Consider the following 25,180-nt stretch of genomic DNA (forward strand, 5'->3'; position numbering starts at 1 on the left):
AAAGACAAAAAAAAAAAAAAAAAAAAAAAAAAAAAAAAGTCCAGTTAGGTGAATTTTTGAATTCTACAAGCATTTGGTTTTCACTTTTCCCGATTAAATCCTAAGCTGCTGAACTTGCGTGCCCTTTTTCTCTTCTCTTCATACCCATAACTCTAAGAATCTGGCTGTGAATTTGGGCATTTGATAAAGTGGGATTTTGTTTATTTATTTGTTTCCTAGTTTTCTTGGTAATTAATTTTAACAGTATGTTTTACTGTAATTCTTAACAGAATTTTCCTTTTTTCAAGGTGTTGACTTTAAGGTGAAAACAATTTCAGTGGATGGAAATAAGGCTAAACTTGCAATATGGGTAAGAATTTTCAAAATGCATTTTCTATAAATATCAAACTTGTACTTTTTGATTTTTTTTTTTTTTTTTTTTTTTTTTTTTAGGGCCGCACCCATGGCATATGGAAGTTCCTTGGCTAGGGGTTGGATCGGAGCTACAGCTGCTGGCCTACACCACAGCCACAGCAACATGGGATCCGAACCACGTCTGTGACCTACACCACAGCTCACGGCAACGCCAGATCCTTAACCCACTGAATGAGGCCAGGGATGGAACCTGCATCCTCATGAATTCAAGTCGGGTTTGTTAGCCACTGAGCCAAGAAGGGAACTCCCTAAACTTGAACTTTTTGAAGAAGCAGAAATTAATATGTATAGTGCTCTAGAGGTGAATGAGCAATTTGTATTAAATAACTTGGGAGATTTGATGTTGATTCAAGGATAAACAATAAGTAGTTATATCTTATAATTCTATCATCAGGGAGAGATTTGTTTTACTTACTGAAAAAATTAAAATATACAATCTCTTCAGAATATTTGAAAACAGAATACTATAAAAACATCTTGTCTGCCAGAGAGAATCATGTTATGGAATATCTTTCTTTACAGTTTTATAAAGACAACTTTGTGGTTGCTGAGGGGGAGGGAGTGAGATGGACTGAGAGTTTGGGATTAATAGATGCAAACTATTGCATTTGGAGTGGATAAGTAGTAAGATCCTGCTGTATAGCCCAGGGAACTATATCTAGTCACTTGTGATGGAACATGATGGAGGATAATGTAAGCAAAAGAATATATGTATGTATGCTGTACAGTAGAAATTGACAGAACACTGTAAATCAACTATAATGGAAAAAATAAAAATCTAAGTATATTTTTATAACATGATAAAACAGTAGTAGAACCGATCAGCAGGCATCAGCTGGAGAGGTACTTCATCATGGTGGTTAAAGGGCAAGTGCTGACTGGCTGTCAGTCACAGATGGACACAGCAGTGCCCATGCATTGTATGAGCGCATTCCTGGTAAGGACGTTCTCTGAGTGGAATGCAATTACTAACCCACATTTTCTCCAAATGACAAGTAACTGTGTGTCATGTTTTTTCTGTTGTTTTTTTTTTGAACATATAATACTTTACATGATTGATGGCCTATTTGCCCTGTCTCTGAAATATATTTACTATCAATTAGAACAGTCATGTGCAACAGAAAACAATTTGGGAAAATGTTGGACTAGACCAGAATAAAATATATTGAAGTTTCAGAATGTTGGCTTCTTTCTGGACTGAAGTGGGGTCTCATTTTCCATATGCTTTTCTTGCTTGATTTATTATGGCTTTCTGCCCTTGCTCCAGCTTTGTGAAATACACAACTTAGAGTAGAATCTGAGGCTTGATGGTGGCCCTGAACTCTTACTTACAGACAGGAGGGTTTTGTTTAATTTACTTTCTAGTTCCTGCTCAGTCGAAGGGCTGGCAAGTATTATTGAAGTGATATCTTTATCATAGGCTTATAAATATTTTTAAAAATAAGATAGGTGCCTCCTGACTATAAAGATAACACAGGCTCATTCTAAAAAGGAGATTTGAAACAGTGTGAAATAGAAACAAAAGTTCATCTTTCACCAATGTCTACATTTTCGTGAACATCCTTTAAAATATGTTAGATGGGTGCACATTTTTACACGTTTATATGCAATTTTCCAGAAGACAGGATTGTATCATGTTTTTTTCAAAGGCTTACAGCCCCCTCCTCCCCCTACACACAATTTGTACATTGTTGTGTGTCAGTGAATATAGTGGTACATCAGGGTAAATGACCACTTGTATTCTATATGACAGCTATACTTTAATCAAGTATACTATAATCAACATCTTAGTGAACGATATTTACATTGATAATAGTTTTTCCACAAAGATTAGCAATGCTCTAATGAGCATCCTAGTTTATATATCTTTTTTTTTTTTTTTTTGGTCTTTTTGCCATTTCTTGGGCTGCTCCCACAGCATATGGAGGTTCCCAGGCTAGGGGTCGAATCGGAGCTGTAGCTGCCAGCCTACGCCAGAACCACAGCAACACGGGATCCGAGCCGCATCTGCGACCTACACCACAGCTCACGGCAACGCCGGATCATTAACCCACTGAGCAAGGGCAGGGATCGAACCAGCAACCTCATGGTTCCTAGTCTGATTCGTTAACCACTGTTAACCACTGCGCCACGACGGGAACTCCCCTAGTTTATATATCTGTGTGTTCTTATCCAGCTAACTGTAGAATGTGTTCTTGGAAGTTGAGTTGTTGGCTCAAAGGATGTAAAGACTTAACAATGAGAATAGGAAAAAGCTCTTCTGTACAATATATTGTTAATCTTTCTCATTTTTTGCCTGAATAATAATTTTTCACTTATATGTGCATTTCTTTTGATTAGTAAGATTTTTTCTCTTATATATTATCTTTCAATGAATTTTCTTTCATATGCTTTGCCCTTTTTAGCGTTCACCTTTTTCATGAACAAAGTGTTTATATAGTCAAAATAATTTTGTCATATGACACATTTTTCCCCACTCTGTCCTTTGTCTTTAAAATCTTAAAGAATTCATGTGTTAATATTTTTATTGTGTGTGATACTAATTGTCTTATACTGCAGGGTTTTTTTTTTCCTGGTTTGTCATTACCTTCAAATCATGTTTAGGATGAGTTGGGAGGGGGTGAGCTTTTGGGGAAGAGATGTTCTTGCCATATTAAACCCAGAAGGCTTTTTTTTTTCCTTATAAATTGACAAGTGATTCTAAAATTAGTATCTAAATGTAAGGAGCCTAGAATAGCAAAAATGGTTTGGAAGAGAGGAAAAATGCTGGGTAACTTACCCAAACTAATTCAGTAATTAACATAAAGGGAGTTCGAATTGTGGCTCAGTGGTTAAAAAAACCCAACTAGTATCCATGAGGACACAGGTTTGATCTCTGGCAGGGCTGAGTGAGTTAAGAATCTGGTGTTTCTGTGAGCTGTGGTGTTGATCACCTATGCGGCTTGGATCTTCCATTGTTGTGGCTGTGGTGTAGGCCAGCAGCTATTGCTTCCATTCGACCACTAGCCTGAGAACTTCCATATGCCGTGGGAGTGGCCCTAAAAAGACAAAATAAATAATAATAGAAAGTTTCAGTAATCAGTGCAGTGTGGTATCTGCTTTGGTATAGATAAAGAGATCAATGCATAAAAATACAGCAATACACAAACTGTCAATTGGCTATTTGACTCAGGTGCCGAGTTAATCCTCTGCTGAAAGGAGAGTCTTTTCATTAATGATAATGGGACAAAAATGTAATGGGAAGAAAATGAACCTCTATCCATATTTCCCAACAAACACAAGTATATGAATCATAGCCCTAAATGTAAAATAAAACTACTAGCTTTGAGAAGAAAAACATAGATGCATTTTTTATAATCTTGGATTAGGCTAGGATTTCTTAGAGGACACAGAAAACACTAACTTAAAAAAAATGATAAATTGGGTTCCAAAACTTTAAAAACTTCAGGTAATTAAAATACACCATTAAGAAAATACATAAACTCCTGGAAGTTCCTGTCGTGACTCAGTGGTTAACGAATTCGACTAGGAACAGTGAGGTTGTGAGTTTGGTCCCTGGCCTCGCTCAGTGGGTTAAGGATCCAGCGTTGCCATGAGCTGTGGTGTAGGTTGCAGACTCGGCTTGGATCCCGTGTTGCTGTGGTTCTGGCATAGGCTGACGGCTACATCTCCAATTAGACCCCTAGCCTAGGAACCTCCATATGCCGCGGGTGTGGCCCTAGAAAAAGGCAAAAAGACAAAACAAAAACAAAAAAAACATAAACTCCAGAATGGGAGAGTAAATAACCATCAATTGCACTTTTACCTAACAATGAATGTAGGAGGTACAATGAAAAGAATATTCCATTTATAGTACAATACATAAAATATTTGAATTTCAGGCAGAACTTCTAATGATGAAATAAAAGAAAAAATAACTGGAAAGTTATACCTAATAAAGATGACGACTTCCTAATTTAGTAGACATTTTAACGTTGAGATTAATTAATTTTTCTCGGAGTATTTTAAATAACATTTTATTTTATTTTTATTTTTTAAATAACATTTAAAAATGGAATTTCCAAGCCAAGGAAACAAGCCTTCATATTTAGCTTATTGACTCTTCTTCACAGTGCATTTTTATCAGGTTGGGTTAGGCAATCAGGAATTCCGTAATCAGTCTTGGATTTGTCAGTGGCTATTCACGCTCAAAAAAGGTTTAAAATACTGTAATAAAAATTAGGTCATGAGCAGCTCCAAATACCATAACAAGAAACAATCTTAAAAAAATGTTCTGAAGATGTATGATTTAGCTGCAGATAAGACACACACACCCCTATTATTGCTGAAACTGTACTTTGTAACATGGGGGAGCCTAGCAGATATAATGCCTCAATGGCTTTTTAGTTTACTGAGGGCTTTGAACTGGAAATAAATGCATAGAAAATGTGAGCAGAAAAATCAAAAGAAAACCCTATAAAAATAACAAGATTAATCATGGATATGGAATCAAGATTGACATTCTAGAATGTCATGAAACCCATTAACTTTACTTGAACAATCACAGAAGCAATAACAAGCCACCCACAAGGAAAACAGCGGATGAGGAATTAACAATAAGGAAACAACATGGCTGTTGATGCAACAATTACATTTTGAATATTGTTTTCTAATATTGCAGAATACTGATCAAAATGTATGAATGTGGCGTTCCCTTTGTGGCTCAAAGGTTAATGAACCCCACTAGTATCCATGAGGATGCGAGTTTGATCCCTGGCCTTGCTCAGTGGGTTAAGGATCCAGCGTTGCCACGAGCTGTGGTGTAGGTTGCAGACATAGCTCAGATCTGGCGTTGCTGTGGCTGTGGTGTAGGCCAGCAGTTACAGCTCCGATTCGACACCTAGCCTGGGAACTTCCATATGCCACAAATGTGGCCCTAAAAAGCAAAAGAAAAAAAGAAAAAAGAAAAAATATGAATGCATGGTTATACACCATTAGGGGAACATCACACTTTTTAGCTAAGTCTCAGAACTGGAGTAATATCAGCTTCTTATTGGTTGAAGAAGAAATGCCCATGGTCTGAATGAAGGCCTGGGAACAAATGATTTCATGTGACGATGAAATATTAATATCATATCCCAAAAGTGGAAAGTCTGTTGTAAAATTGGGACTATTACTTATAAAAATATCATTTACATTTTGATGGCAGCTTTCCATAAATCACACATATTCTCGTAAACAAAACTCTAAGATTTTTATCCATATAGTCATTGTTTTTGAAATCTGTGAGACATTCTTCCAATTTTTGCCTAGCATCTTTATCCCAGTGATCAAGAGCTTCACTAATGATAACCATAACCCTGGGACCATAACTTGAAAAATACTCTTCTTCGACATTAAAATATGCTGTGAGATAGGAGTGGTCACTTGCCAAATTTCGAAAGTCTAAGCCTTCCTGCACTTGGAAACACCCCTATATACAAAGTATGAGGCGCAGCGTGTACAGAAGCACTACAAAATCTTGGCCTCTGGTCTTGTGAGTAAAGGACCAAAATAGTCTCTAAAGAACAAATTCATTGGATGGATATCATCTGTATGTTTGTCTGGGAGAGAATTACATGGAAGACAGCAGGACTTTTTTAATGACAAACATTTTTGGTCGGGAGTTTCTGGCTTCTTCAACCAGCGCAGACAGATCGCTTCTCTTTTACCATCCAAGACCATAAATGCTCCAAAACAGGGGATGTTATAAAGATAACAAAGGAGCAGTGTTGTTCCTGTATAGATGCAGAAGTATTGTAAGTACCTGAAAGAGGTCATAATTCCTGTCTAGAAAGCCAGGACATTGGTGATGGTGGTGATTGTAATGGACCCTGCTGCTTTTGAAGAGACATTGGACATCCGCTCTTTTAAGTTATCCATGATGTTGGCCTCTGCCAGGCAGACATCATGATAAACATGTCATCAACCCCAACACCTGTTTAAAAAAAGAAACAGGAATCTTCATACATTAACAGCCATTAACAATTAAACAGATCAAACTATTTTCTTTGTCTGTCTCTTAAGGTCTTATCTTGCCTAGTATGTGTTTGGATACTACTTTCTCCAGTTGCCTCTGAATCCACAATACAATTTATCACTCCTTGCTCTGCAATAACTCTGTGCTTTGTACATTCTCCCGTTTTCATATAGCACAGTATACCCTACTCTCAGTCTTCATTTAGGGTGTTTTATGAGACTGACAGCTGCCCCCTGCGCTAAGAGGGCTGCTCTTTAGGGTGTTTTATTTTGACTTTTTTTAGGGCCGCACCCGCAGCATATGGAGGTTCTCAGGCTAAGAGTCTAATAGAAGCTACAGCTGCCAGCCTACACCACAGCTCACAGCAATGCCGGATCCTTAAGCCACTGAGCGAGGCCAGGGATCGAACCTGCAACCTCATGGTTCCTAGTCGGATTCTTTCCACTGCGCCACAACAGGCACTCCCTCATTAAGGTGTTTTAATGATGAGTAAATGTATCTTTGATTCCATTCAAATACTTTATAGACCATTTTTCTCTCATAAGCCATTTTATTCTAATGAACTAACATTGAGCCAACATTCTGCTGCTCAAATTATGAGCTGGATTTATCTGTTCTCCAGGTAGCATCTAGCTATCAGTGTGGTATGATTTTATACACACCACATAGTTTATAGACACACACACAAACAAATTCATTCATTTTTAATATCTAGAATGCTGTCATTCAAACTTCACTTGACCACCTTAAGGCATAATCTCAATAAAATACAAGTACACTTGAGATCAGAAACATGTACCAAAGTAAATCTTAAGAATCCTTCGCATATTAAATGCCTGCTAAGGTTCTCAGTCTTTTCCACAATGATGTATGAGGATTGGTTTGGAATGAAGAGGACAGGAGAACATTTGAGGACTTTGAAATCATTGTTGAAGGCTAGAAGAGGACTATACAGAGAAGAAAGGGGTTAGAAAGGCCAGCACGAGCATGTTGCAGATAAATTTCATCTCCCTCAAGCTTTCTACAACTTTCACCCACGTACACCTCTGTTTCTGTGTGTATTGATCCAAAATCAGTACTTGGAAGTGAAATGTTGATTTTGATTTCAAGTGTGGAGGATCTCCTCCATGGGCAACAAGGGAAGAACTGGGAATTGCGCTTTGCCTCTAATTCAGATGTTCTCTGAGTATGATCAAGGCAGCAGGGTCTACGCTGACACAGGTTTATATCGTCTGTCAAAAACTGCATCCTGATGGTCCCACTGCTGCCAGCTTTGTGGATTCCAATTGTACTTAGCTGGACCAAAGGGAAGAATTGGAAATACTAAGAACCACAAGTGATGTGCTTGCTTCAGCAGCACATGTACTAAAAATTGAAACTAAGAACCATGAGTGAACCCATTGATATGTATTAGGTATTTAAAAAATTTTATTATTTATAGAACCTGGTTTAGAAAATGTCCTCACATATTTATTGCTTGAGTTGCTGAAATCACACCCCCCCACACTCAATCACACACCTACACTCATACTTCTGTGCACACACAGACAATACAAAGATGATGTATATACACTTTCGCTCCAGCTATTCATGGCTGTGGGGAACCCTGGGTGATGAGTGTGAGTGTGCACCAGGAAGGGGCACCTTCAGTGCATGCTTCCTCCACTCTCCCCCCTGGAAACCAAATAGTATTTCTTCCAAGTTGCTTATTCACAAAATATAAATAGCTCTCTCTTCTTGTGCTTATGGTAAAATAAATTCTGGAAGTTCAGGAAAATACAAAGGCAAAATTCAAACAAAAGTAATTCTCCCCTTCAGGGAAAATCCTTGCTAATATTTTATGTATATTCATCCAGAATTTGCTCTATACAAATATACACATATATGTGTACACCACTCTATTTTAAGCATCTTGTTTCATAACCAGCATTTTTCATTTAACGCTATATATCTACCACTTCATAAAGACTGCATAGCCTTCCAAAACTTTAATAGGCTATGTTTGAATTGACCGATCCCATGTTGATGCGGGATTAAGTTGCTTTTGTTTGGTTCCTATTCAAAATCACACTGAAATGAACATACTTGTTCTGCTTTGTGAGCACTTGTCCAATAATTAGGACAAATTCTTAGAAATGGAGTTGGCAGGTCAAAGTTATTCCCTTTTAAATTTTTAAGTCTTTTGATTTGCTGTGAAATTGGATTTAAAAAGAGTACTGATTTACAATTTTCCCTCAACAGACTATGAGAGTGTTCATTTGCACACCACCTTTCCAAAACCTTCAATCTTACTAATATTCATTAATCTAATAAGAAAACAAGGTGTCTCACTTTTGGTTTAACTTTCATCCTGGATTAACTGAGAGGCCATATATATTTTTTCTTATATTTTCAGGGATTAGTATTTTGGAGTGTGTGTGTGTGTGTGTGTGTTTGTGTGTGTGTATCAACTGCCTATTTATGTCCCTGCTCCGTGTTTTTCCCTTTGGGGTACTAGATTTTTTTTTTTCAACTCTAGAGACACATAATTTATTTGATTTTCTTCTTTTCTGATAGCCCATTTTGGATCTGTAGCGCCACCTAAATATAATTAGTATGCTTAATATAAGACAGTCCCTTTCCTTTATCTACCCCACACCCCCCCACACACACAATGTGTAGCCCCACATTTTCACTCACCTGGAATAAGAAAGGGTGAATTTGCAACTATGGTCACAAAAGGAACCCCAACGTACAACATCAGGCCAAAGACACTCACCACTGCCAAGGTGGCAGAAATCACTCTGAAGGCTGCAACCCACATTTTCTTTCGTACACAGTCACACCTGCAAATGTGGAGGGAAAAATCATGGAACTTGTGGGGGTAGTTTCCACACTGAATTCCATCAATTCATAACATTCTTGGCTTGGACACCTACTCAGAGACCTCTCGGGCAATAATTCCATAGCTGTCTGCTGGAGAACTTTAATTTCTAGGCACTAGCCCAGACCAATTGGAAAAAAGAAAAAGAAAAAAAGGGAACATAAAAGTTGGAGATCTGTTCTTTTACCAGACCATACTGGTTGAGTCTTAGAAGCTAGCCAAGCCCTACTCCACCGACTGGCATTTCAGAACCAAAGATATACAAAAGTACTGCAGATAGTTAATTCCACTCTGATCGTCAAAGGAGTGGGAATGGAATACAACAGCAGATGAAAGGCCAGCAGTCGGAAAGTACCCATATCCAGTTATCTTCTCACCTCCCCTTGACTCCAATTAGTCATAAACACAATCCTGTATAGCTCCTGTATTTCAAAACTGGTTCAACATGTACTGTGACAAAAAGTATGAAAGCCTCCCTCTAAAAGATTTTCAGGATTCTCCTGTACTGGATAACCAAACTCTAGAAAAGTGGCCACTAATTGCAAAAAAGAAAACACGATGTGACACATAGTGCATTTTGAATAACACCACCTATTCCTGATTCTTGGTTGGAGCAATAGGAATGGGAATATATATATCTACAACATTTTAAAGAATGGATTTAACACTTTATCTCCCTAACAACCACAACTTTATATTTTAAAATATTGACAATAACCTTAGGTTTTCTATTTTACTTATTTGCTAACTGCTTTAAAACAAATGACAGATGGCTGCCTTTAGAAAATTTTTAGCAGGAGAGAGAAATTAAGTTTGGTTTGAAGATTTGGAGATGAAAATGGAGCTGCTGATTCCAAAGTCGTAAGAATGTAATTAGAGAAAGAACTTTTTCAGGCAAGACCATATGAAAAATAGCTAAACTTTCTTATTTCCAGATTTCAAAACTTATAACAAAGCTACGTTAATTAAAAGAGTGTGCTACTAGGAGTTCCTGTTGTGGCTCAGGGGAAACGAATCTGACTAGTATCCATGAGAACGCAGCTTCAATCCCTGGCCTTGCCCAGTGGGTTAAGGATCTGGAATTGCCGTGAGCTGTGGTAGAGGTTGCAGACTTGGCCCAGATCTGGTGTTGCTATGACTGTGGCGTAGGCCAGTGGCTACAGCTCCGATTTGACCCTGAGTCTAGGAACTTCCCATATGCCTCGAGTGCAGCCCTAAAAAGACAAACAAAACAAAACAAAACAAAAACAGTGTGGTACTAGTATATAGACAGACATATAGGACAATGGAATATAACTGAGTATCTAGAGATAAACACATACATCTACAGCCCACAGATTTTTGACAAGGATGCAAAGTCTAATCAACTGGAAAAGAACAGTTTCTTCAACAAATGATACTTGCACAAGAATGAAGTTGGATCCCTACTTCACATCATATATAATAATGAATTAAAAATTAATCAATCACCTAAATACAGAGCTGAAACCAGAAAACTTTTGAAGAAAACATAGGATAAGTGTGCATGACTTAGACTTGTCAAGGGATTCTTAGATTTAACACCAAAAACACAAGTAGCAAAATCAAAAATAGGTAAGTTGAATTAAAATTTTTAGGAGTTCCCTTGTGTCACAGTGGGTCACTGTAGCGGCTCAGGTCCTGCTTTTGCATAAGTTCTATTGCTGGCCCAGGAATTTCCACATGTCATGGGCGTGGCCAAAAATTTTTAAAATTTTTGTGCATTAAAGGACTTTAGCAAGAAAGTGAAGAGCTAATCTACAGAGTGGGAGAAAACATTGAAAATCATATATCCTAATAAGGACTTAATATCTAAAATATATAAAGTACACATCAAAAACAGGACTCAACAACAAAAGGACAAACAGCTTCATTAAAAACAGGCAAAGGGAATTCCTGTTGTGGCTCAGCAGAATAAGAACCTGACTAGTATCTGTCAAGGTGTGGGTTCAATCCCTGGCCTCACTCAATGGGTTAAGGATCTGGCATTGCTGCAAGCTGTGGTGTAAGTTGTAGATGCAACTTGGATCTGGTATTGCTGTGGCTGTGGCACAGCCAAGCAGCTGCAGCTCCAATTTGACCTCTAGCCTGGGAACTTCATATGCCACAGGTGTGGCCTTAAAAAGAAAAAAGAAAATGGGCAAAGGACTTGAACAGATATTTCTCCAAAGATGATATACAAATGACCGATAAGCACACAAAAAGATATTTAATATAATTAGTAATTAGGGAAATATAAATCGAAGCAACAATAAAATGTCACTTTGCACCTACTAGGATGGTTAGAATCACTAAAACAGAAAATAACAAGTGTTGTGAGTATGCTGAGAAACTGGAAAGCTTATACATTGCTGGTGGGTATGAAACAGTATAGTCTCTCTGGAAAATAATTTGATGTTTCTTCAAAAAGTTAACCAGAGGAATTCCCGCTGTGGTGCAGCAGGGTTAAGGATCTGGTGTTGTCCCTGTGTTGGCACGGATTCGATCCCCAGCCTGGTGCAGTGGGTTAAGGATCTGGAGTTGCAGCATCTGTGGCAAAGATCACAGCTGCAGCTTGGATTAAGTCCCTGGCCCAGGAACTTCCCTATGCTGTGGGGGCAGCCAAAAAAGAGCTAACCAGAGAATTATCACACAACCCACTAGTCTACACCCAGGTAGGTACTTGAAAAGAATTGAAAACAGGGGCTCAAACAGAGATACGTACACCAATGTTTCTTGCAGCATTATTCACAACAGTCAAAAGGTGAAGACATCCCAAGTGCCTGTCAACAGATAAGTGAGTAAACAAAATGTATATACATAAAACTGGATATTATTCACCATGAAAAGGAACTCATGCTACAACATACATAAACCTTGAAACCATTATGCTAAGTGAAATAAACTATTCACAAAAGGACAAATACTGTATGATTCCACTTAATATGAAATCTCTAGAATATGCAAATTCATGGAGACAGAAAGTAGATCAAAAGTTAACCAGGACTTGGGGAAGGCAGTGGGGATTTACTGCTTAATGGTTACAGAGTTTCTATTTGGGGTGATGGAAGATTTTTGGAAAGAGATAGTTTTGGTGGTTGTACAACAGTGTGAATGTAGTTAATGCCACCTAATTGTACCCTTAAAAATGGTTTTTAAGCAGTTCCCGTTGTGGCTCAGTGGTAATGAATCAAAGTAGTAACCATGAGGATGCAGGTTCGATCCTTGGCCGCTCAGTGGGTTAAGGATCCTGCATTGCCAGGAGCTGTGGTGTAGGTCACCTACGAGGCTCAGATCCTGCGTTGCTATGGCTGTCACATAGGCCAGCAGCTGCAGCTCCAATTCAACCCCTAGCTTGGGAACACAGGTGCGGCCCTAAAAATGCAAAAAATAAACAAAAATAAAACTTAAAAAATAGTTTTTAAAATGGCACATCACATGTTATAAATATTACATATACTATATATATATAATCACAATAAAATACTTTTTAAAGTTGAGTTTAAAAAGCTAATGAGTGTTTTACTTGTAGGATGATATGACTGCAAACATTATGATTAGAAGGTATGCCAACTGAAACAAGGGGATCACTGTCATAGAAGTTGCCTCAAATTCCAGTTGTCTAAAAAGTGATGTAAAGTAGACCACCTGCCACAAAAACATACTCAAATAACTTAAAATTCCATTATTTGTGTGTGAGTTACAAACGATATTGAAACACTACAGCTTACTGACTGAATGCTTAAAAAATCCAAACACATGGATAATAATTTTAGAATAAAGTAACAAAGATGTGTTCTTCCCAAAAAAATCTGTCATGCTTTCCAATGTTTCTTTCAAAAATCTAAAGTTTAAAACTCTTGAATATTATGAAATCAGAATCTGATGTAAAACTGTGAAATCACTACAGACATTCTGGCTTTTCCAGATTTTTATTAGGTTGTTTTCTTGTACTATTTTAATTGCACAAATATCATTTCAAAAAGGCCTTGCTAGTCAAAGGCTTTTTCCAGTAGGTGTCTCACTTTTACCAGTCTTATTCAGGGTGATAGTAGGTTTGCCATCCCAACAAGTGATAGTAGGTCTGCCATCCCAACAAGTAAGAAACAGCTAACATGTGCCTGGCTCTGTGCTCTTACTTTTGAAAAGCTCAGCTGCTTATCTTTCTCAAGGACACCTTGAACTTTTGCTTAAAGATGTGTTCTTTTTTATTCCAATGAACTCCAAACAAATTTTAGGGGGCTCCTGGAAACTAGTAAAGACTTTAACTCAAAGTAAGAATTTTAATGTAATTTGACCTGAAAACCAAACTAAACCTGAAGATCCATGTCTGTACTGAACAGACTTACCTTGAGGATGTAGGATTTGTGGTTTTTTTTCACCAGAATGGTACCAAGGATTTAAGATTTGGGGCAGCCTTCAGTGTGTTACTTTAGGAAAGTTGGATTAAGAACCAAATGCAGTAGAGGACTTGAAGAGTTTCAAGTCAAGGAGTTTCCGGCGTGGCGCAGTTGTTAACGAATCCAACTAGGAACCATGAGGTTGAGGGTTCTATCCCTGGCCTTGCTCAGTGGGTTAAGGATCAGGCGTAGCCATGAGCTGTGCTGTAGGTGTCAGATGCGGCTTGGATCCCGCGTTGCTGTGGCTCTGGCTCTGGCGTACGCTGGCAGCTACAGCTCTGATTAGACCCCTAGCCTGGGAACCTCCATATGCGGCGGGAGCGGCCCAAGAAATGGCAAAAAAAGAAAAGAAAGAAAAAAAAAGAAAAAAGAAAAAGGAGTGCTATTGCTACGGTCCTCGGCACAAGTCTTAAACCATCCCTCCCACCTTTCCTGACCTCCCTTGAAACCCCACCGGCCGGGTACCTGGATAGTCTCCAAAGCCAGACTCTTTTCCATGCTCTTAACTTGGTTCAGGAAATGGATCAGCCACGTCTTGCTAAGCTCGATGTCCTCTCCTCCCGTCTTCAGGCAGTACCGGAGCCGCATGGCTTTGGCCTCCAGGACTAACTGGCTTGGGCCCAAACTCTCACCTAAGAGGGTTCCTCCTAGGATGATGGCCAGGTAGACCATACCACTTGGCTAGGCTGTAGATGGGGAGAGTGATGTTTCACAGGCTGAGGTCTCTGTTTTCCAGGCGAACAAGAGTGGGTTGGAGGGGACCCACAGCCGCGGTTCATGGAGCAGACCTCATTGTACTAGATCTAAGTTCCTTCCCCACCCCCACCCCTGACGGACAAACCCCGCACCGCCTCGTCCAATTTATTAATTTCAGACACGGCTTCTTATTCTAGCAGCGAGGCGGTGCTGGAGACAACTAGGACCCAATTGAACTCGGTGCTCTTCCTGGAGAAGAAGAAATGAGTCCTTGGCGGTGAAACGGCCGTGCACAAAGCGTCGCTCAGCCTTGGCCGGGCTCCCTATGTCTTCTTCTGCATCCTTGGGCAGGTAAATCAGGCCAGAGCCGACGAGGGCCGTCAAAACCGTGGGCAGCAGCAGGAAGACCCAGGGGCGCGAGCCCACCTCCCATTTCAGCGGCCGGAAGGCACGGGACAGGGGCGTCTCCAGGCAGTTGGCGCGGCGGCGGGGCTTCGCGAACACCAAGGGCTTTGGCAGAGACCGCGCCCAGCCGAACTCAGGTTCCGGTCCCTGACTGGACGTCCAGTGCTGCGGCGGCGGCGGCGGAGACCCAGGCTGCCCCGGCAGCTGCGAGCCCCCCTCAGGCCCCGCCTCCGACTCCCGCCGCTGGGATGCTGAGCCCGGCTCCTTCCCCGCCTCCCACCGGGGCTCCTCCTCCTCCTCCAGCGCAACCTTAGCGGAGCTAAGGCTGGTTTCTCAGCGTGAAAGGCCACTGTCTCAACCTTCTCAAGCTGGGTCGCAGGTCAGACAAGGAGCGCCCTTCTCCACCCCACCTAACCGTTTCCTGGAGGAAGTCTGCGGGAGTCCGTTTGAGCTCTGGCTGCTCGTTCCGGGATGCTGGGGCTTCGTTGGGAGGCGCATGGTAGCTTAACTAGCCCTAAATTTGTCCCTGGCGCCCATCCTCTCAGGAGTCAGTTAATACGAGGAACCCTTCCTAAAGGCGAGTGATTTGGCTTGTTCACAGGCGCGTGCACAAAGACACAGACACACAGCACAGATAGTACATGTGCTCTTAGTGGCAGCCTTTACCTTGCGGGGGGAGGGGGTGTGGATCTTCCAGAAGCATGGTCCTCAGGGTAAGGCTTTGGTGAATCCGGTACACCTAATTTAGTTGTTTTTATTTTTTAGCTACAGACGTAACATTCTCCTTGTAAAAATTAGAAGTAAATGCATAGAGTGAAAAGTGAAGAAAAAAAAAAAAAAAACCAACCCTAAACTCAACCCTAAAACGTCCTTCTCTCCCATTCCTCTTAATGCAAGGGTTTAGAAGTGGGTATTTATCCTTACAGTTTTCTTTGCATTTGTAGGCATATCAAAATAGATGTAAATATGTACTTTTCATTAATATTGCACTGTATATGCAAATCACCAAATTTGTCAAAGTTTCTTAGCCTGGGAGTGTGTGTAGCTTTATCTTAACACTTTTCAACTGCTCTATACTTTTCCAGTCTATAAGTGAGACATTACTTAGCCATAACCTAATTTCATAACAACCTGAGGATTATTTAGAGTGTTTTGCGATATCAACAATGCTAAGTGAATGAATGTTTTTTATTCAGAGTACAAGAATTACATTTGTGAGAATTTTTTTTTGGCTTTTTGCCCTTTTTTAGGGCCGCACCTGCGGCATATGGAGGTTCCCAGGCTAGGAGTCTAATCGGGGCTACAGCTGCTGGCCTACACCACAGCCACAGCAACACGGGATCCAAGCTGCATGTGCGACCTACACCACAGCTCAGGGCAATACTGGATCTTTAACCCACTGAGCATGGCCAGGGATCAACCCACATGCTCATGCATACTAGTCAGATTCATTTCTTCTGTACCACAGTGGGAACTCCCGCTAAGGGTTTTTTCTTTTAGCTGTTCAGTAGAAATACTTGTCGTGAGGTCTATAACTTATTAAACTCTCAGTGGCCATCAGAGAAAGTCCTCTTATCCTGATAGCTGTCTTCCTAGACCTCTGCAGCACCACCTGCTGGTTAATTGGCCTAAGGAAATTAGAACTCTTCAGTAAAAAAGAAACTTCTTAAAAGTACTTTAAAAAAGTAATTTATTAAGTGTATACTGTGGACTCTTACAAAACAACTTAGCTCTGGAAGGTTTTGGATGCAGCTGGGCCTCAGGAACACCTGGAACCAAGCCTTGAATGTCATCAATGCTACCCGTGGCTGGTCATTTTTCCTGTCTGCCTTGGATCTCTTCTCTTTCAATGCAAATGAATTTTTCCCCAAACGTCTACCAGCAGATCGGAGTTTGAATCTTCATAAGTTCCCAATTCTGGTTCCAAAATTCTAGGAAAAGGACACTGATTGGCTTAGCCTGAGTCATGTGCCTGTTTATAGACCAATCGACTGAGTCCAAGAAATGAATCGACAGTAACATCTCTGTCAGTTTATCTCTCTTAGTCCAATCAACTGTATCATTGTGTCTCCCACCATACCCATGAATACTGGGACAAGATTAGCTCCTATGGAAGGGACGCAGATGTGTCCAGAAAGGATGGAGGCCATATTTGACCAAACTTGAGATTTGCTCTCCGTGGATTACTAAATCATTATTCCAACCTCTCCTTTCCCCAGCCACACAGGAATAGGTCAGAAAATTTAAAGCAATCTAAAGGACTCTTCTTTAGTACTTACCCACATATCTTTATACCAGTACTGGGATTTTTTTTTTTTTTTTTGGCTTTTTGCCATTTCTTGGGCCGCTCCTGCAGCATATGGGAGGTTCCCAGGCTAGGGGTCGAATCAGAGCTGTAGCTGCCAGCCTACACCAGAACCACAGCAACACGGGATCCGAGCCGTGTCTGCGACCTATACCACAGCTCATGGCAACGCCGGATCGTTAACCCACTGAGCAAGGGCAGGGATCGAACCCGCAACCTCATGGTTCCTAGTTGGATTCGTTAACCACTGCACCACGACGGGAACTCCCCGGGATTTTTTAAAGTTTTTGTTGTGTAATAGATGAAACATATGGAAGTTCATATGTGACACTGATGTAAATTAAGAAGCACAAAAATAAACACCTGTGAATCCATAACCTAAGATGAGGAAATAACATATTATAAACATCACTGAAGACCCTAGTGTATATGCTCTGCAGCATGCCTCCAACACTTTATTTAATATAGTAAATAAATATTAATATAGTTCCCCATGTTAGCAGGAAGACAACAGAAGGTCGTAAAGAACATAGGCTCTGGATTAAAATTCTACCCTTTCCACTTGTTATATGCATAAGATTAGGCAAATGACTTCATTTCTCTATCCTTTCCCAATCTTCATCTGTAAAATGGGATTAAATTGTATTCATCTTGTAGAGTTTGATGATTACATGAGATATGCAACACTTTTTGTAATAAGGGAAACCTGGAGCTTGAAAACAATGTAATACAAATATTCATTAACAAGGGACAAGTCAAAAAAATTGGTAAACGCAAATGACTTCTATTGAGCACATACAAAAGAGATCGGATGTATGGTTACTTAAGGTAGGAGGTGGGGGGAGGAGGAATTGGATGAAGGTGATTAGAAGATACAGACGTCCAGTGAGAAGATAAAGAAATACTAGGGATATAATATACAGTGATAAATATAATTAACACTGCTATGTGTTATATATGAAAGTTGTTAAGAGAGTAAATCGTAAGTGTTCCCATCACAAGGAAAAATTTTTTTTTCTACTTTTATTTCGTGTCTGCCTGAGATGATAGATGTTCACCAAACTTCCTGCAGCAATCATCTCAGGATGTATGTAAGTCAAATCATGACGCTGTACACCTTAAACTTACACAGTGCTGAATGTCAATTATCTCAATAACACTGGAAGAAAAGGGAATTCTCATCGTGGCTCAGTGGTTAACGAACCCGACTAGTATCCACGATGACGAGGGTTCAATCCCTGGCCTCCATCAGTGGGTTAAGGATCCAGCATTGCTGTGAGGTGCAGTGTAGGTCTCGGACGTGGCTCTGATTCATCCCCTAGCCTGGGAACTTCCATACGCCAAGGGTGCAGCCCTAAAAAGACAAAAAAAAAAAAAAAAAAAAAAGAAGAAGAAGAAAAAAAATAGCTACAAGAAACAACATGAAAAAGCCCATAGCTAATGGAAAATAACCACACAACACAATGTACAATGATTTTTTTTTGGCATGATCAATTTTTCTTTCTTTGAAAGGACAGTCTCTTCTTCCTGAAATTATTATTATTTTTTCTGTTTTTTGTGGGGGGAGGAATGTTCTTCTTCTGCAGCTCTGATTCAATCCCTAGCCTGGGAACTTCCATATGCTGTGGATGCAGCCCTAAAAAGAAAAAAACAAAAAACAAAAAACCTATAATTTGCAAGATATTCTAGGGCAAAACACAGAAAGGGTCTTAAACACATGGAGCAAATTCTAGAGAACAAATAAACATAAAATGTTATGTCAATAGTAATAAGGGCTATGAAGACAAATAAAGCAGGGTCAGGACTTGAAGCAGCGGGACTCAGACTTATCTCAACACTGGAAACAGCTGGGAGCTTTAAAAAAGGAGGAAGCCCTGGTTTCACCTGCAGAGATTCATTTTCAGCTGCTCAAAAGTATAGCCTGGGCATTCCAATTTTTAAGTACCTCAGACAGGTCTAATGTACAGCCTGAGGTGAGAACCACTAGTTTAGGGAGTGACAAGAGATGCTCTTTTAGGTGAGTGGTCTCTCCTCTTTGCCTAGGTCATGTGAGGAGGGACCTGAATGAAGAGAGACAGTGAAGCAAAAGAACACACCTAAAGCTTCCATCTGGGTAGATGGACCACACAGGCCAGGGAGAGTTTGGATGGAGCAGAGTAAGGCAGGGGAAGAATGAACTTGCTTTCAGGTGGAGAGACAATAGCCAGACCATTTAGAGCCCTGTAAGCCATGGAAGGAACAGGGGTTTATTCTAATGTGATGGAAACCATAGCATTGTGCGCAGAGAGGAGTGAAATAATCTTATTTGTGTTTGAAGAAAATTACCCTGGCAGCTGTGTGGGGAGTGGACTAATAGGAGTAGTAAGAGTGGAAGTAGGGGGCTAGCCAGAAACCTGTTGCAATTCAGGCTGGAAATCATAGTGGTTTAGATCAAGGTGTTGGAGATCAAGCTGCTAAGATGTGACTGGACTGGGGATATTGGAGAAGGCAGAGCCAAAGGAATGTGCTGCCAAAGTGGATGCTGAGTGTGGGAGAAATAAAGGAGTCAGGAATATCTCCCAAGCCTTTGGCTTGAGCAAACATTTTGCGTTAATGGTGGTGCCATTTACTTGGCTGGATGACACTAGAAAAATAGATTTGTTTTGGCAGGAAGGGATCAAGAGGTTTTGTTTTGCTTTGGTGGGGTGGGGGTGGGGGCTCTCCTGCAGTTTATGGAAGTTCCCTACCCAGGGGTTGAATCAGAGCTGCAGCTGCTGGCCTACACCACAGCTCATAGCAATGCCAGATCCTTAAACCACTGAGTGAGGCCAGGGATCAAACCCACATCCTCATGGATACTAGCTGGGCTAATTACCACTGAGCCACAATGGGAACTTCCAGATAAAGTTTTGTTTTTGGACATGTTATGTTTGAGATGGAATGACGTTGGGATAATAAATGGCAGAGTGTTACTTGTTGATGATAATATTCTCAATTGACAAACAGTTGGTAACATTGATCCTTTGATTGTAAAAGTTTTACTATTCCATAAATATTTTAAGGCAGTGACTTCTTGTGCAGCATGATTAGGAAAAATATTGTATGTTACAACTATTTTCTGGTAAAATAGGTCTAAGAAATTGGAGGATTTCTAGTTTTCAGAAATTTAACACTTTCACAAATTAGACTTTCAAAGTTATGCGTTCCTGGTTTTATCATTTCCCTGAGGTGTCCACATTATGGCAGGATTAAAACATTGGTCTAGGAGTTCAGCAGGTTAAGAACCCAACTAGTATCCATGAGAATGTGGGTTTGATCCCTGGCCTCATTCAGTGGGTTAAGGATCTGGCATCTGTTCAAACTGTGGTGTAGATCACAGATGTAGCTCGGATCTGGCGTCGCTGTGGCTACGGCGTAGGTCAGCAGCTGCAGCTCTGATTTGCCCCTAGCCTGGGAACTTCCATATGCCATGGCTGCAGCCCTAAAAAGACAAAAAAAGAAAAAAGAAAAAAAAAGAATGGAAATGAAACACACTGCCCCAGATGTTGCAGAAATGAAATAGATTAAAAGATACTATAAAACAAAAAATAGGAAAACTTACTTCAAGTGGACAAATACCTAAAACAAGCAAGAAGAAAACAAAACAAAACAAAACTTCAAACCAACTCAAAAAGAAAGAGAAAACTTTAATAATCATCAAATAAAGAAATAATAAAAAATCAAAGAAATTGTATCAGAATTAAATAGCTATAAAACAATACTCCAGGCCCCTGTGATTTCTTTGGAAGGACCATTAAGCATTAAAGGGAGGAATAACACCAATCTTGCCCAGAATCTTCTAGATAATAGGAATAAGAGGGAAGACTTACTTTGTGAGAGTAGCACAACTTTTTTTTTTTTTTTTTTTTTGTATTTTAGGGCCACACCTGAGGTGTATGGAAGTTTCTAGGCTAGGGGATGAATTGGAGGTGCCGCCGGCCTATCTCCAGCACAACTTCAGCAATGCCAGCCAGATCTGAGCCGTGTCTGAGACCTGCACCACACCTCATGGTAACACCAGATCCTTAACCCACTGAGCGAGGCCAGGGATCAAACCCACATCCTCACAGATACTAGTCATGTTCTTAACCCACTGAGCCACAAAAGGAACTCTGAGAGTAGCATAACTTTGGTACTAAGGCCTGGCACGGGCAATACAGGAGAGGAAAATCACAAACAAATCAAAGCGAGTCACATGTAGACAGGATAATCTATCATTACCAAGGGTGGTTTATATGAAAGATGCAAATTTAACATCAGAAAAGCAATAAATGTAATGCACTGACAAATAAAATAAATTCTATAATAACCTTAACAGATCTAGAAAAAGTATTTGATAAAGTTCATTGCCATTTATGATTCAAAACAACCAGCAAATGTGGAATAGAACTACCCCCAAACTTCCATAACCTGCAGATGTAATGGTGAGTCATTGAAAGTTTCCCTTGGAATTCAAGAAAAGACAAGAATGTTCATTATCTTCAATTCGGCATTTCAATAGTACTCCTAGGCAGAGCAAGAAAGCAAGAGGAAGGCACGAAAGTTTTGTGACTAGAAAAGAAGAAATAAAACTTCTTTTATTTTGAATTTGTGGCATAATTCACATTATGACATGGTTGTATTTGTAGGTTAAAAATACACAAAATATGAGAGAGAATTCGCAAGGTAGCTGTATATAAAATCAATATGTGAACTCCAACTGAATTTCCATAGAGCAGCGCATTCTTAAAATCATGACTTACAATAGTATCAAAGCCAATTATATATATACTTTTTCCAGTATTATTTTATTTTATTACTCAATGAATTCATTACATTTATAGTTGTACAACGATCATCACAATCCAATTTTATAGGATTTCCATCCCACACCCCCAGCGCATCCTCCCACCCCTCAAAATGTCTCCTTTGGAAACCATAAGTTTTTTCAAAGTCTGTGAATCAGTATCTGTTCTGCCAAGTTCATTGTGTCCTTTTTTCAGATTCCACATGTCAGTGATAGCATTTGATGCTGGTGTCTTATCATCTGACTGACTTCACTTAGCATGATAATTTCTAGGTCCACCCATGTTGCTAAAAATGCCATTATTCCATTCCTTTTAATGGCTGAGTAATATTCCACTGTGTATACGTACCACATCTTCTTGATCCGCTGCTCTGTCACTGGACATTTAGGTTGTTTCCATGTCTTGGCTATTGAAAATAGTGCTGCAATGAACACTGGAGTACATGTATCTTTTTGAGTCATGGTTTTCTCTGGATAGATGCCCAGGAGTGGGACTGCTGGATCAAATGGTAGTTCTATGTTTAGTTTTCTGAGGAATCTCCATACTGTTTTCCACAGTGTTTGTACCAATTTATAATCCCTGTCATAGAGTTCCTTTTTCTCCACACCCTCTCCAGAACTTACTGTTTGTAGACTTTTTGATGATGGCCTTTTTGGCTGGTGTAAGGTGGTATCTCATAGTGGTCTTGATGTGCATTTATCTAATAATTAGTGATGTTGAACATCTTTTCATGTGTTTTTTGGCCATCCGTATGTCTTCTTTGGAGAACTGTCTGTTCAGATCTTCTGTCCATTTTTTTGATGGGGTTGTTTTTTTGGTATGGAGCTGCAGGTGATGTTTATAAATTTTTGAGATTAATCCTTTGTCAGTCAATTCATTTGCAAAGATTTTCTCCCATGCTATGGGTTGTCTTTTCGTTTTGTTTAGGGTTTCCTTTGCTGTGCAGAAACTTTTAAGTTTAAATCCCATTTGTTTGTTTTTGTTTTTACTGTCATTACTCTGAGAGGTGGATCTGAGAAGATGTTGCTGTCATTTATGTCGGCGAGTGTTTGGCCTATGTTTTCCTCTAAGAGTTTTAGAGTGTCTGGTCTTATATCTAGGTCTTTAATCCATTTTGAGTTTATTTTTGTGTATGGTGTTAGGGAGTGTTCTAATTTCATTCTTTTCCATGTGGCTGTCCTGTCCAGTTTTCCCAGCACCACTTATTGAACAGGCTGTGTTTTCTCCATTGTATAGTCTTGCCTCCTTTGTCATAGATGAGTTGGCTGTAGGTGTGTGGGTTTAATTCTGGGCTTTCTAGCCTGTTCCACTGATCTATATGTCTGTCTTTGTGCTGATACCATACGGTTTTCTTTTTGTCTTTTTTTTTTTTTTTTTTTTGTTAGGGCTGCACCCGCAGCATATGGAGGTTCCCAGGCTAGGGGTCGAATAGGAGCTACAGCTGCCGGCCTACACCACAGCTCTTAGCAACTCTGGATCCTTAACCCACTGAGCGAGGCCAGGGATCGAACCCGCAACCTCATGGTTCCTAGTTGGATTTGCTTCCGCTGAGCCATGATGGGAACTCCACCATACGGTTTTGATGACTGTAGCTTTGTCATATAGTCTGAAGTCCGGGAGCCTGATTCCTCCAGCTCCATTTTTCTTTTTCAGGATGTCTGGCTATTCTGGGTCTTTAGTGCTTCCAAACAAGCTTTAAAATATTTTGTTCAAGGTCTGTAAAAAATATCCTTGGTAATTTGATAGGGATTGCATTGAATCTATAGATTGCCTTGGTTCATATAGTCATTTTGATGATATTGACTCTTCCAATCCAAGAGCATGGTACATCTTTCCATCTATTTCTGTCATCTTTGATTTCTTTCATCAGTGTCTTATAGTTTTCAGAGTACAGGTTCTTTTGTCTCTTCTGGCAGGTTTACTCCTAGGTATTTTATTCTTTTGGATGTGATGGTAAACAGGATTGCTTCCCTAATTTCTCTCTGAGATCTTTCATTGTTAGTATATGGAAATGCAGTTGATTTCTGTGTATTATTCTGTGACTTTGCCAAATTCGTGGATGAGCTCTAACAGTTTTCTGGTAGAGTCTTTAGAATTCTCTAGGTATAGTATCATGTCATCTGCAAATAGTGATAGTTTTACTTCTTCCTTTCCAATTTGGATTCCTTTTATTTCTTTTACTTCTCTGACTGCCATGGCTAGGACTTCCAAGACTATGTTGAATAGTAGTGGCAAGAGCAGACATCCTTGTCTTGTTCCTGATCTCAGTGGGAATTCTTTCAGCTTTTCACCATTGAGAATGATGTTAGCTCTGGGTTTGCCATATATGGCCTATGTTATGTTGAGGTAGGTTCCCTCTATGCCCACCTTTTGAAGAGTTTTTATCAGAAATGGGTGTTGGATTTTGTCAAATGCTTTTTCTGCATCTATTGAGAGGATCATATTTATCATATTTATTCTTCAGTTTGTTAATGTGGTGTATCACACTGATTGACTTGAGGATATTGAAAAATCCTTGCATCCCTGGGATAAATCCCATTTGATCATGATGTGCAATCCTTTTAATGTACTGTTGGATGTGGTTTGCTAGTATTTGGTTGAGGATTTTTGTATCTATGCTCATGAGTGAAATCGGCCTGTAGTTTTCTTTTTTTGTGGTATCTTTGTCTCGTTTCGGTATCAGGGTGATGGTAGCCTCATAGAATGAGTTTGGGGGTGTCCCTTCCTCTGCAATTTTTGGAATTTCAGAAGGATAGGTGTTACCTCTTCTCTAAATGTTTGATAGAATTTGCCTGTGAAGCCATATGGTCCTGGACTTTTATTTGTTGGAAGTTTTTTAATCACCATTTCAATTTCAGTACTTGTGATTGGTCCATTCATCTCTTCTATTTCATCTTGGTTTAGTCTAGGAAGATTGTACTTTTCTAAGAATTTGTCCATTTCTTCTAGATTTTCTGTTTTACTGTCATATAGTTGCATATAGCAGTCTCTTATGATCCTTTGTATTTCTGTGGTGTCCATTGTTACTTCTCCTTTTTCATTTCTAATTTTATTGATTTGAGTCCTCTCTCTTTTTTTCTTGATAAGTCTTGCTAAGGGTTTATCAAGTTTGTTGATCTTTCCAAAGAACCAGCTTTTCATTTCATTGATCTTTTCTATGGTTTTCTTTGTTTCTATTTCATTGATTACATATATACTTTTTCATATTATTTTCCATTATAGGCTATTACAAATACTGAATAGAGTTCCCTGTGCTATACAGTAGAACCTTCTTGTTTATCTAGGAAAGAATTTCTT

General features: G+C 39.7%; 1 protein-coding gene across 1 annotated transcript; it reads right to left on the reverse strand.

Annotated features, from left to right (window-relative positions):
• Positions 5,331–15,271, reverse strand: PTCHD3 (patched domain containing 3). The gene is given in 5 exon segments (XM_021064277.1): positions 5,331–9,237; positions 14,138–14,442; positions 14,445–14,632; positions 14,634–15,108; positions 15,184–15,271. Coding segments are annotated over 5 exon segments (1,062 nt in total). The 3' UTR covers positions 5,331–9,231.

Source organism: Sus scrofa, chromosome 10 (assembly GCF_000003025.6).
Source record: "Sus scrofa isolate TJ Tabasco breed Duroc chromosome 10, Sscrofa11.1, whole genome shotgun sequence".
Taxonomy (NCBI): Eukaryota; Metazoa; Chordata; class Mammalia; order Artiodactyla; family Suidae; genus Sus; species Sus scrofa.